The 13,382-nt window shown below is 43.2% G+C and overlaps 1 protein-coding gene across 6 annotated transcripts in view; it reads right to left on the bottom strand.

The window, feature by feature from the left end:
• Positions 1 to 578: 578 nt before the first annotated feature.
• FMNL2 (formin like 2) overlaps positions 579 to 13,382 on the bottom strand; it is a 295,947-nt gene continuing 283,143 nt past the window's right edge. For 3 of the 6 annotated variants that reach the window (XM_087435213.1, XM_087435208.1, XM_087435212.1), the window contains 5 exons: positions 12,995 to 13,158; positions 12,024 to 12,125; positions 9,174 to 9,272; positions 8,314 to 8,437; positions 579 to 2,661 (listed from right to left, as the gene is read on the bottom strand). In XM_087435213.1, the coding sequence (XP_087291339.1) occupies positions 2,552 to 2,661; positions 8,314 to 8,437; positions 9,174 to 9,272; positions 12,024 to 12,125; positions 12,995 to 13,158 (599 nt within the window). In that variant the 3' untranslated portion in view covers positions 579 to 2,551. Of the gene's footprint in view, positions 2,662 to 4,564; positions 4,659 to 6,221; positions 6,348 to 8,313; positions 8,438 to 9,173; positions 9,273 to 12,023; positions 12,126 to 12,994; positions 13,159 to 13,382 lie in introns of all 6 variants that reach the window. The other 3 variants (XM_087435210.1, XM_087435209.1, XM_087435211.1) reach the window with 3 other exon arrangements.

The raw sequence follows: 13,382 nt of genomic DNA, 5'->3' as shown, positions 1-13,382 counted from the left end.
CACCGCTTATCAAGCCATGCTGTGGCAGACATCCTACATATAAAGTAGAGGAAGATGGGCACAGATGTTCGCCCAGGGCCAATCTTCCTCAGCAAAAAAAAAATATATATATATATACTAAACTTGTCTGATGACCTGGAGTTATTACAAATATCAGTATGTTTGTGCAATGGGGGCCAAACTGCTTGTATGTATCTTGCCAACCGATGTTGTTATCAGGTGCAGGGTTACCTCTATGCAGCCACATGTACCCTATCTGTATATATACAACATCCTCATTAGAACAAATCTGAGAGGAGGCAACATCTCACTAAATAAGAGTGCTATTTCTCTGGAAGGAATAAATTCATAAGTACGATTTTGGAGATGTATACCTTACTACCAAAACCTATTTGGTTCTTATGTTTCATACAGCAAGAGATCAAGATTTTGTATAAGGAGGAATTTTTCTTAGAATTTACCAAATATATTTAGATTCTGAGTTCAAGCAGGAAGACAGTTATCTGTTTCTAGAAGATAAAAGTGTACATAAAACTGGTAAAACCCCCTAAGATAGACCATTGAAAGACTACAACGTATTACAGGATAGTAGTGTAAATAGTTTATTTGCTCATATGCCATGAAAAGACCAGAAAAGTAACATGAACTGCTTTTATAAAACATTTCTAACATTGCTAAGAAGCAGGCCCATTAATAGACATACAGAAAAGAACATGCCAACATTACTGTCTATTTGTAAATTAATAAATAGGCAATTATTTTAACATATGCTCCTCAGCACAACAGCTGCTTGTTTTATATCTCATGGTCAAATTGCTTTTTTCGCCAAAAATGAATGTTGAGTCAACAGAAAGAAAATCTTGGCATGTTCTTTTTCAAGTACACATTTATGAAAATGTGCTAGCAGGTAGCAGTTTAAAAGTAATCTTTCTGTAAATAGGTATGCTAAAGTGAAATGTGGTAACTGATCCCTAAACTGTCCTTGTAGTTAAATATATATATTAAAAAAAAACTATAAGTTAAAATAACATTCAGATTGTATAGCATAGGCTGATGCATTTTTAAACAATATTTACAGTATTACCCAGAGGCTTAGGTGGGAATTAAAGAGAAGTGTAAAAACCATAAAAAACTGCACCAATTTTATAGCAAAATATCTGTACATTTAAAAAGAGATCATATAACTACACATTATCCAAGGAAAATGGGACCTTCACCATGGAGTTCACATAAGCACAACATAAAATAAATTCAGTGGTTAAATACTATACAGTAAACTTTACAATTAATATATTGATGTAATGTACCAAGAAGGTAAGCCAGAAGCAGAATGTATATTATGAAAAGTACAAATTAGCTTCCGTCCAGTTTTTGACTTTGGAATGGATCAAGTGCCCTGCCAGAGAGGAAGGAAAAACAACGGTGGCTTAACTGGCTGTTTAGTCCCATTACATATCATTTAAACTTAATCCCAATGTGAATATTTCAGCAATTTAATTGCAATTCCCCATAAAGTAATCTGAAGAAATAGAAGAACTTCTTAGCTTTGATATATGATGCCAAATATATCTTCCTCAATTTACAAAAGGAAGGAGCAAAACAAAACAAACCCTGCGATTGTCAGAGGAGAATAAGGCCAGGTTACTAACACTATGCTAGCAGAAGTAATCTTGAATGCTTCTTGATAGAGCTAGTGAACTTCTCCCTGGCTAGCAAGGCACCGATTTATATTCTCAGGATTGACCCATAATGGTCCTCAGAAATCCTAATACTGATTACTGAGATGTTAATTTTAGTGCTAATTAATAAATACATTTGCATTATCTTTTAAAAGCTGCCTCTAGCCGAAGAACACAGTACTGCAAATAAGTCTTACAACAACACGTGTATGCCCTCATATCCTTGCATTCAAACTGGTGAATGTCTCTCAGGGCATTGTACCCTAGCACAGAAGTGGTAGAATGTGAAACGAGACAAAGAGTTGACTTCTGCTGTGCCACTGCAATTGCATCCTGTTTGTACTTTGCCAGGGCTTAGTTATGGGCAGAAGGAGTTTATCATGTGACTTTTTCCCTTCTTCCATGTTGCAAGCCCTTAAAAATACAAAGTTGATGGGTATGGCTGAAACAAAATTAATTGCTTAAAAGACATCTCAGCAAAGGACGCCCACAGCAGATGCATCCATGTTATTTACAATTTATCAGGAAACCAGGGTGGGCCATCATGGGACAATCACAATGGCAGGTAATGAATTTAATATGAAATTTACATTTTGGTTAAAAAATTGAATAACATACTGGTGTAAAAAGATACCTAATCAAATCAAATCCTATTGCTTTGATTAATCTGAGCAGATACTTCCACTTTTAGGCACTTGTTAACAAAGGCTGAAAGGAAAGCCCATCATTTTTAAATTCCTATGTGTTTGCTAAATCTGAGCCCTTAGAATATTTTATCTATGTTCAAGGCTGCAGTTAAATGGTAGCACATTAAGTTCATGTGGACAGTTTCATTCACGCACACCCTCTACTGATACAGGCAGGTCTCAGGTTCACATGGTTATTTCGGCACCATTAACAGAACGCAAGTTCTGATCATCAAAGCGCCGCCTGACACTTCTCCTCACCGCATCGGCTCGTCTGTATGGTTGGTTTCTAAGATCTGTAAAGAGGAGAGCACCAATGAGAACTGCAACCTTTAATATCATGTGTCTAAGCAAGACAGGCCAGCTGGCAGCCAATCAAAGCAGCTTGTGTAGAAGAGTCAGCTAACGAGCCCTTCAAACTCATTGAGTATTTGAGCCAAAGACATGTACTTTGCCCTCAATATTTACAGTCAAACAAAACAGGATATGATACTGGTGGGATTCTGGAACTTTTAGAAAAATATATAGGAGAAGAAGAGATTGCTTCTGTCACTGGCCAGAGAGTCTAGCTGAAGTCTTGTTTTGAAATGTTTCTTCAATTAGAAATACTGTGGCTTTTTTTTTTTCCCCCTCTTTCTGGAAACCTGAATAGCAACAATAATTGCAATGAGTTGTAAACTGCAAAACTAATAAAACCAACTACCCTGTCCCATCTTATCTGGTTTTAATCAAGGAAGGAAACTATGCTTAGTTTGCAGAGACAGGTTCCCTTATTTTTATTCCATTAATATTAGCTGAGGTCAGTTATTTATTTTGTGAATTAGAAACATAATGCTCCATTAACCACTAAATAAAAGTAATCACTAAATCAAAATAATACTCCATTCCTGAACATTCTTTCCTGCCACCCAATATTTTTTGTTTTGCATTAGAGGGAAGAAGTAGTATGGGCCTTCCTGCATTCTCCAATTTGTATTGCGAATGCACAGCAGAATGCCTAACATTAAAAAAAATGCCTCGAATGAATGAATCAAGCACTGCATATCAGCTCAAGCAGGCATTGTTCTAGAGGGATAAAGTGGGGTAAACAAGAGGAGTTTTATGTAAGCACTCTTAATATGAAAGTGTGCTTTCTTAATGAATAAGGCAGGTATTAATGAATACCTAACTAGCAGGTAGCCTCCTTTTGATGAAGTCAGGGCGTAGTGAAAAAAATAATACAGCAGGCTTTGTACTTTTTCCCCTTGTTTTGTTCAATGAGTATATATTTCCCTTTCATTAACTTAGTATTGTTAACTTCTGCTAGGAAAATTCTATCTTTAGAAAGGGAAACACAAAGAAATAACAGAATTAAACGAGACAAAATCTTTTTTCTCTCTTCACCTACTCAGTAGATTGAAAATGGGGCTGATGGGCCATACCTGACTCATGGAATGTTTGGCCTCCAACTTCTATTTTAACAGTTTCCCGATATTTCACTTGGCAATTAACATAAAAACCAAGGTTTCTGACTTCTGTTGGAAAACTGGAGGACCTGGCACTACTGGGCCCAAACTCTTACATGGCAAAAACAAGCTGGAGCTGAGTGAGTGCTGAGACCTATGCTCTCAGGTTCAGCACAGTCTCCACCAGCTCATGACTCCTTGGAATTTTTGACTCTGCCCTACTCCTTCTAAATTCCAGCAGAGAATAGTTTTGTATGCCCTAATCCTCTCGACCCTTTGCTTCCTGGCCCAGAGTGGTAATGGAAGGTCAGAATTTCACTTTTGGCCAAGGATATGCAGTGTCCTGCAGCTCTGTGATTCCTGAGTCCTCTGAGCAATTAGTTCAAAAGATCCTAATCCTTCTATAAAGGCTATGGATCATGTTCTCTGGCCAGGACTTGCTCTCAATTTCTTTAGATCAAAATGGGGTTAACCGAATAACCTGAAGGCCAAGAAGGGGGTAAGGGAATGACAGCCTAGCCACCCAAAGCAAGAACAATCATCAGCAAATACCCTTGCCCAAGCCGTCACATTTGAGAACATGGAAGCAGGACAGAAAGAGTCCAACAGAGAGGCTCAGTCTCACATCGTTGGAATGTGAGGTACAAAGACTTCTCCCTGGTCAGACTCTCACCAGTATTACCCTCAGCCATAGATTGAAACCATTGATCTGCATACAGAAAGAGGAGGAAGCTAAGTAAAAAGTGATGCTTGCCAGCTCTGTGTATCCTCCACCACCGGTGTGCTAGAAGAAATCCTTACCCTCGAGTGAACATTTGGAAATTTAGTGATATTATTCTTCTTTAAAGCTAAACAGAAAAAAACAAAAACACAAAATGATGGTTAAGTAAAAATGGGATGAAAATGGAAAGCATTTCAACTTAGTGCTTAACATTCCCGGGCATGTTAGCCAACAGAGGAAGAGTGGGAGGCCATTACTACAATAGGTATTAGATAAAACAAGAAAAGGATGAGAGTGTCTTCCCACCTAGCTCTCTGACCACCCAGATCCAAGCTGCTTTGAAGTTTGGCTCCAGAACAACAGTCCAGCAGCAAAACTGACAGTCAACATTAGCCAAGCAGATGACAGTTTCTAGCCTTGTTAATAAGCACTGGTGGGTAAGCATGCTGCAGAGCAGGCAACAACACACCACGTCCTTTGATATCTTCAGAGACAGAGGAACATACATAACAAGTGCAACTCACAGAAGAGTTAATGCCACAAAACAAACATGTACCCAGTTCCATGTCAATCTCAGCATGGGAGTCAAACAATGGCTATTTCCAATTAGAGTAGGTGCTTCCCTTGTCTCTTTTCTTGTCAACTGCGCACTGCAGAGTAGTTTGTTCCTTATCCAGCCATCAGGAACTAATAAGCCCAAGCAGTTACTTTTTGGGAAGATTTGATCATTTTTTTAAATTGTAAGAATAGTGGCATTTTCCAAAAATATGCATTTACTATTAGTATTTCTGGTGCCACTATCCCAACCAAAGAAGCAGGTCCAGACATGATCTCATCACAGAAGAAATACCCCGGGTTTGACATGGAACAGAGCCACCAGTGAAGAAGTATGAATGAGGTAAGACGGTGGGGAGCTCCTCAACCTTTGTTTTCACTTCCTGCTTTGCAGCCTTGCTCCAACTTGGAATTACTGAGAGCTGAACTTGGGCATAACATGATATTCAGAGGGAAAAAAGCTATGGATTGCCTATATCAGCTTATACGTCAAAAGGGTTCCCTTCGTTTAAGCTCACGCCATCAGCTCCATCACACTGTGGATGATGGCTATGAACTGTATAACACAGTTAAGAAAGGCCCAATTTACAGCTGTGTGTAGTTCACAGTTCCTTCTGCAAATCATTTTGCAACTTTAGAGCACTGCATACCTATGCACTTGTATAGCAGCTCATTTTACTATCAAAGGACATTAACTGAGTACAAAAAGAAGACTGGTTTAATATCTGTAAACCTATTAGAACACAGTAAGTGCTCAATAAACAGTAGGCAGAGTAGTTATTGTTATTAATGACTATCATTCTGTGTTCAAAGATAGCAGCCCCAAAATGTTATGAGCAACCTAGTTTGTCCCAATCCTGATTCTCACAGAAGTGCTCTATTTACTTTTTTCTGAAAATTTCTGCAAGCAGTTCTATTAATTCAGCTCACACACACCCAGACCGTCACAGCCATGTGGACTCCTAGATGTACTGAAAGTTTCAGTAAGTAAGCAGTAATGACTGAAATACAAAACCATGCAACGTGAAGACAACATAAAATATAACATGGTGGAAACGGCAATTCCATGCTAGCACACTGGGTGGCCCTGACAGACGTACAGAGGGATGTAAGAGGTCAAAAAATCTGTAGCAACCTTTTAAGAGCATCAGGTGAGAAAGAGTAATAGTTTAGTAATGGTATTCCTCAGTGAGTACAGGTTCGCAGAAAAATCGAGAGCCACGCTTGGCGGTGCGAGCAGTAAAGGGCACAGTCTTCAACACTGCATCAAAAATGACAGCCAAACAAGACAAACAGAAGAGAGTAAAAAGCCAAGATCTACTGCATTAGTACACATGGTTAGCGCTTTGTTAATCACACCTGGGGAAGGGGGTCGGGGAGGTGAGCAGGAAAAGGGGAAGGCAATATATACCCAAGTGAGTTCATAAAGTCTAAAAGAGTTACTCAATCTGGGGCTTGGTGGTAGGGCAGAAAATGGAAAATATTCCAAGGAGAATAAAAACTGTTCCATAAGCAGATATTCATTCACCTCCAACGGTAGATTAATGATTAGGTCAGGCAAATGGAAACTGTACATATCACTCATTTTACAAACCAGGCGTCATTGAGATGGAGAACAAAGTGATGAAAAATGAACTCTAAGCTCTTAACGTGCAAGGCTGGATGCTTCTCTACCTACAAGTTAATCTTATTGGGGCACTGAGGCTAGAAGGTTCTTACCCAAGAAAGAGATTTATTCCTAGTCTCGCTCGGAGCAGAGCTTCTCCCTCAATGTTGGGGAGGCAAGGAGAGGTGCTTACCAATGGGGCTTTATCTGGGGGCCATCTGCAAGCCACTGCGGGATGAACACTGAGATACCAGCAGGCACACATGTACAGACTGTGTGTGCACCGAATACAGAGACCAGCATTTTCACTAACCACTTACCTATCCACTCAGGACTCACACTGCTTTACTCTGGGCAAGGAATTCTTTATTGACTTCCTTTTTAGTGATTTATTTACTTATTTCCTTGGGTCTGAACTGGTGAAAAAATTCGTGGTTTTGGCAGTTTGGGTTCCCTATTTCTAATGCTGACTAAGCTATAACAGGAAACGAGAAGTCAAAAGTCTAAGAGTTATATTTTTAAAAAATTAGGACAATTGGGGAAATGTGGATAATGACTGGATATTTGATATTAAGGAACTGTTAGTTTTGGAGGTGTGTGAAAATGGTACTGTGGGTATGTTTGTTTGCTTTATTAAAGAGTCCTTATTTTTTGAAGATACATACTGAAATATTTCCAAATGAAATTGTATGTCTTGGATTTGCTTCAAAATAATCCCAGAGGTTGAGGAATGGGAAGTTGATAGAAACAGACAAGTAGCAAGACTGGCCATGAATCGAAAATTGGTGATGGGTACAGGCGAACTCATCATACTATTCCGTATACTTTTGCATATTTTTAAATTTCCCACAATAAAAAGTTGTAAGTATCTTGGGAGCTGATAAACAGTATTCATATGCAACAGACATGAAAGGAAAGTCACTTGTAGCCGCTGCCATAAGAGAGTGGCCGAAATTATTATCCTGTTCTGTAAGAGAGAATGCAGAAACTCCGGAGAACTGGTTCGAGCAGAAAGCATTAGGCTACAACTGAATCAGAGAAGAACCAAGCTGGGTTAGACACCATTCCTAGCTGACAGAACCACCATTCCCCAATCCTGGGCTCGAGGCCTGTTGGCCCATCCGAACGAAAGCACCAGCTCCTGATTTCCTATTGTCTTCACTCCCTTTGAATGAGTCAAGAGGCTTTTACAGAGCCCTGTTAGAAAAACCTGCACTGACTACGGTTAGTACAGACCCTTGAATGGGGTCTAGAGTATTTATTAATCAGGCAGGTGGGTAGGAGTGGCTGCGAGGAAGAAAGTGGAGCACGGTAAAAATCGAAGACAATGGAAAACCATTAGGAGAAGGAGCTCTAGTGAAATCTACAGGGTTCTAATGATATTGAGAAATAAGAAAGAGATTTTTCAGGGAGAGTGTTGGGGTTCTTTGATACGTAGTATACAGTCTACTATAAATATCTTGAAATGCTAGCATAGAGTCTCTGCATAATTCTGGAACTGAATAAAGTCAACTGAAGAACTTGCAAAGCCCGGACAAAAGCAGCAGCAGAATCTGCAAGTGGCCCAGAATGGGTGAGGCCATGGGATTTCCATGGGCCACAATGAGGAAGTATCTTTTACCTGTGATAATATCTTCAATGGCACCATCTTTTCCTTCATATACATGTCTGTTATCTTTAACTTGTCGCCTTCTTAATTCCGCAATTAACTCTTGCTGCTGCCTCTTTGATTTGTGGGAAGGAGACTGAGAAGAAAGAAGAATGGCAGAGATGAGTGGGACCAGCACTCATTGGAGGTTTGAGAAAATCCAAAATGTGCCTGAGCATTATGTTCCTGATAAGCAGTCTCTGCCAAAAATACAAACAGCACCATCCCAACATTCTGCTCAAACAGAGAAAACCTCAGACAGCTTCTGGGAAGAAAAACTTTCACAGAACAACACACAAAACTCCAACTGGCAGCAGTGAGAAGGCTGGATCCTATGGCAACAAGAGGCAGCTGGTAATAACCATCAACTTCTTCAACCCTGGTGCAGTGGATCATGATAAAGAATAATTTGACTTGCCGGCCTGTGTGGTCTTTACCTACGATGTTTCCCTCCATGAAATGTTCCCTCCCATTCCTCCTAGCGAAGCCCTCCAGCTACCAAGGGCGTACCTATGAAGCCAATCCTGGACACTAAGCTGTCCAATCACTAGGTTACCTGGTATGGCCTCTCTGTACGTATATCCAAGTGAGATTTAAGTTCCCAATCTCTATAAACTTGGAAATGCTACACCAACATGCTCTTAGCCTCCTTCCAGTGGCTGCTGAACAAAGCAATGAATGGACAAATGTCCATTTGCCAAGTTTCCAGGCTCTACAAGGGAGTGGTAAGGATCCTGTCCAAATCAGGCTTTCTGCCTGTCTCCCCTGCTTGCCTCCGGGGAGCCCCCACAGCCTCCCTCCCGTGGGGGCCATCTCCGCCTGGCACGTCTCACCTTTGGATCCTGCTGCTCCATCAGAGCTTCCTGCTCCAGGAGTTTTTCCATGAGCGCTTGTTCCTGCTTCTTCCTCAGCTCGTTTTCCTCTTCTGCTTGCTGGGTGAAATCAAAAGAACCAAAAGATTAGGTCAGTGAACATGGTAACAGACAAAAGTCATTCTTAGAGAATCCTTAGTGATCCAGGAATTAGAGTAAATGAAAGGTTTAGAAAAGCTCAACTTTATGACTATATTTAACTCCGAACTGGGGTTTCACACTCTGTCAATATCACCTCTCTTCAAAACCTAGTAGTTGAAATTCACCTCGTCCAGAAGTCCTTTCCTGATGATCCACTCACACTGCTTCTTAGTCTCGGTCCCACAGATGTGGTGGGGACCTACCCTCTTGGCAGCTCTGCTCAGTGATTTTCATGTGCGTTGTGGTGCTTCCAGATTCTGTCCACTTACTGCAGCTTCTCTGAAAGCAGGATCTCAGGTTCCTCTCCTTTTGCCCATCGAGGAAAACTGCCATCTTCTTGCCTCTTGATTCCTTCAGGGGCGTCTGTGGAGTGACATGCCTAGGCCCTCTCCCCACAGCTTACTCCTTCCCAAGGGAGGCAGGGGGACTAGTCTGACCAATTTGGGAGAAGAAATCGAACAGGTTCACCTCAGCTCAGCCCTCTTGGGCATTCTCTCTTTCGAGGCCCAGCCTCCCTAGAGAGAGTTCTAATAGTCTAGCTGTGAACTGATGGATAAGGGGCTGAAGTGTAAGCTCACAGACACACACCATGTCCTCCAATCCAGCTTTCATCAGTAATAAAGTTTACATTTTGATCTCTGTTGCTTTTAAGTTTCATTTGGTTTTAACTTGGCAAGAGAAAGGAGGGATGACATCCTAAAACCCCAACATCTGCCCACTAAGTCCCTAGGTCAGTGTCAGGCTGGGAGGTTATTCATTATGTAATACGGCAAGTAAAACATTACTGCCAGACAAGCACCTCATGGAGCCAGCTAACAGGACCACAGGGAGAAATGATAACATGGAAGGAGCACACTACTAGACAGGCTATGACCTGTGACACCCCACAGATCACCAAGGGCAGCTTCTCTTTTTTCTCTGCTCTATGCACATCCCTGCTGAAGCGCTGGGCTTTGAGACCAACCAGAGGCACTTCCAAGCTTGTAGTATATAATTTAAAAATAGCACGTATTTGAGGCTGGCCCCATGGCCTAGTGGTTAAGTTCCACACGCTCTGCTTCAGTGGCCGGGGTTCGCGGTTTCAGATCCTGGGCGCAGACCTACAACACTCAGCCATGCTGTGGCAGCACCCCACATACAAAATAGAGGAAGACTCGCACAGATGTTAGCTCAGGGCTAATCTTCCTCAGAAAAAAAAAAAGGGGGGGGGCCGGCCCCGTGGCGTAGCAGTTAAGTGCGCACGCTCCTCTGCTGGCGGCCCGGGTTCGGATCCCGGGCGCGCACCGACACAATGCTTGTCAGGCCATGCTGTGGCGGCGTCCCACATAAAGTGGAGGAAGATGGGCACGGATGTTAGCTCAGGGCTGGTCTTCCTCAGCAAAAAGAGGAGGATTGGCATGGATGTTAGCTCAGGGCTGGTCTTCCTCACAAAAAAAAAAAAAAAGGATGTATTTTCTCTTTAGACCTTAGACTTACAATTTTTTATGTGAAGAAATGTGGTCACAGCACATAACAAGAGCCACTTTGAGCCATCTCTGCAGCACGTGAGCATTGCCAGCCAGTGAAGCCCAGAGCACCACAGTTAACAGCAGCTGGTGACAGTGACCTTCTCATTGCCCACAGCTCCCAGTGTCCTGCACACGGACTTCCGCTGTGTTTGTGTTCATCCTCACCACCAAGGACACTTTCCTTCTGCAAAACAGCTTGCAACATGACTGCTACACTAAGCTATGCTAAGAGAAGATGAAACCTGTTGAGTTTCAGTAAAAGGTCCCAGGACAGTTCTGCAAAGCCATTAGCCTCTAGTGGTGTTGGAGAAGTGACCCGCTATTTCCAATATCCTGTTTCTCAAAAATGTAGATAACCCTGCCACATCCCTCCTCCCCACTACAATCACACTCCTCCTCCTTCTACCAACATTACCAATGTCATATGTAGACAGTATAGACTGCATGTCTCCTCAGTGGGCTAAAATCCCCTAACACCCTCCTTGTCATTCTTTCTCAAAGGACAAATTCTTCTGACATGCCTCTTTGGGTCTCATGATTTTTCAAGACCACGGTCCTGGATTATGTCAAAGAGGGCCTCCCATTTAAAGGAAGGGCCATTATTGGTCTAGATTGGAAAAAAAAAAAAAAAAAAAGGAGAGAGAGCAACAGTCCTTCCTAGCGCCATCTTTCAGTCCACACTGGTAAATATTGGTCTAGATGGCCTGAAAACCTGAGCAAGACTAACAAGCAGACTCTCCCTGACCTCAGTGACAGCATCTTCGCCACAGGCCAGGGCTCACTCTTTTTAACCTGTTCAACAACTCCACGGGAGGCTTGGATTTTCTAAGTCTTTCACCCTGCCTGTGAGGTGAACCGTCAATGGGGCAGCAAAGTCTTGGAGCATCTCATGTGCCCCAAGAGGCAGCCAAGAGCTCTTGTTTTGGGGCCGAACCCCAGGACTGGCTGGGTAGAGACAGGGAGCATCAGGGGCTGAGGGCCCAGGAGCACTCAGCCTCCACAGGGCCCGAGACTGCTATCTCATACTGACCACCCAGATATGCTGCCCAGTGGAACAGGGGAGGCCTTTGCAGTGCAGCAGGGACTCAGACACAGCTCTAGAGGGAACCACTTGAGAAATAATGCCACGGGAGGTGTTAGAGGACACCATGCTCCTGCCTACCTTATAAGCTTTCACAAACCGGACAAAGACGGGAAAGAAGACAGAGGGTGGTGTCGTCTTGGGGTTTTCTCCAAAATATTTCACTACATCATCAAAGGCGTCCTGTGAAGAAGCAAATTTCTCTTGAATTTCATTAGCTGCAGCATTTGAACTTGACGCTCTAGGGGAAGGGCTGCAGCAAAGCAGCGGCTCCCACAGCTCTCCCGTCGCTGCCCTCCCACGCGCCCCACGACACAGGAGTTCATCTCTGGGGCCTCCTGCCACTTCTACACACCTTCACACACACACACCAATGAAGAACTATTCCCTTCAAGAGCTTCCTAAGGCCGCAGCAGAACAAGGTTACAAGGGACCTTAGAAGACGCTCAGATGCCACACCCCAACTCGCTGCTTCAGCGCTCCTTACAGCACCCCCTCCTCAGGGACACTCAAGTCTCTGCGTGAACTCGTCTGTGACAGGGGACAGCCAGCCTCAAACGGGAGCCATTCCACCACATCTGCTTTCTGAGTTCCCACAGCACTCTGTCTTCCTGTCTATGATGGCGTGCAGTCCGCTCTGGCTGTTTTCCAAGTGTGTGAACCTGACCCCCAGCGTAGTTTAAGATGTCGAGGTCAGTGCCTACAGAAACCAACACTGGGAACACTGCTCTGCTGAGCACAGGCCACATGTTGGTTGAACTGAATATAGGACTCACATAGCGGGAGCCTAGGAGGGGAAGGTGAGAGGGAGGGGCAGGGAGGGCCTCTAGAGAAGAGGGTCAAGACCCCAAATTAGAAGACCATGAGCAGGACAGGGGCACTTCCAGGTACAATATTTGGAAAGATTCCCCCCATAATAATCATTAGCTACTTAAGAAATCTACCCTCAGCAGACAGAGGGCAATTTCCCCCCAAAGCCAGGGCCAGCACCCCAGGTGGCTTTAAGGGATCCCATCACTTCTTCAGAGGCGTCGAGGGGCACCGACACGTACCTGTGCGATCTTGGCGTCATCCTGCAGCTTCCTCAGCCTCCCCTCATTGCTGAGGATGAACTCCTTCAGCAGCATGTTGTGGTCATGCATCGTATACTCCCTCTTGGTCAAATCCATGCCCCTCTGGAGCTCCTTGACGTCCAGTAAAACATTCTCAAGGGAGACTGAGGTAGAGAAAGCAACACCCCCGTGAAGGTCAAAACCACCGTGAGTCTGGCCTGTAAGCCGAGGTCTCGGTGGATTCCTAGGGTTACTCAAGGGGCTTAGATCTAGTTTCCAGCTTTCAGTGCAGAGCTCCTTTAACATGAATAATTTACTAAGTACTCACTCTCAGGCACTGCACTAAGTTCTTTATATGCACTGATTCATTTGCACCTTTAGTCCATTT

This window comes from Ceratotherium simum, chromosome 9 (genome assembly GCF_057802395.1).
Source record: "Ceratotherium simum simum isolate JZ-2026a chromosome 9, ASM5780239v1, whole genome shotgun sequence".
Classification (NCBI taxonomy): domain Eukaryota; kingdom Metazoa; phylum Chordata; class Mammalia; order Perissodactyla; family Rhinocerotidae; genus Ceratotherium; species Ceratotherium simum.
The sequence above is the reverse complement of the archived record's forward strand: the minus strand, read 5'-3'. Positions and strand labels throughout refer to the sequence as shown.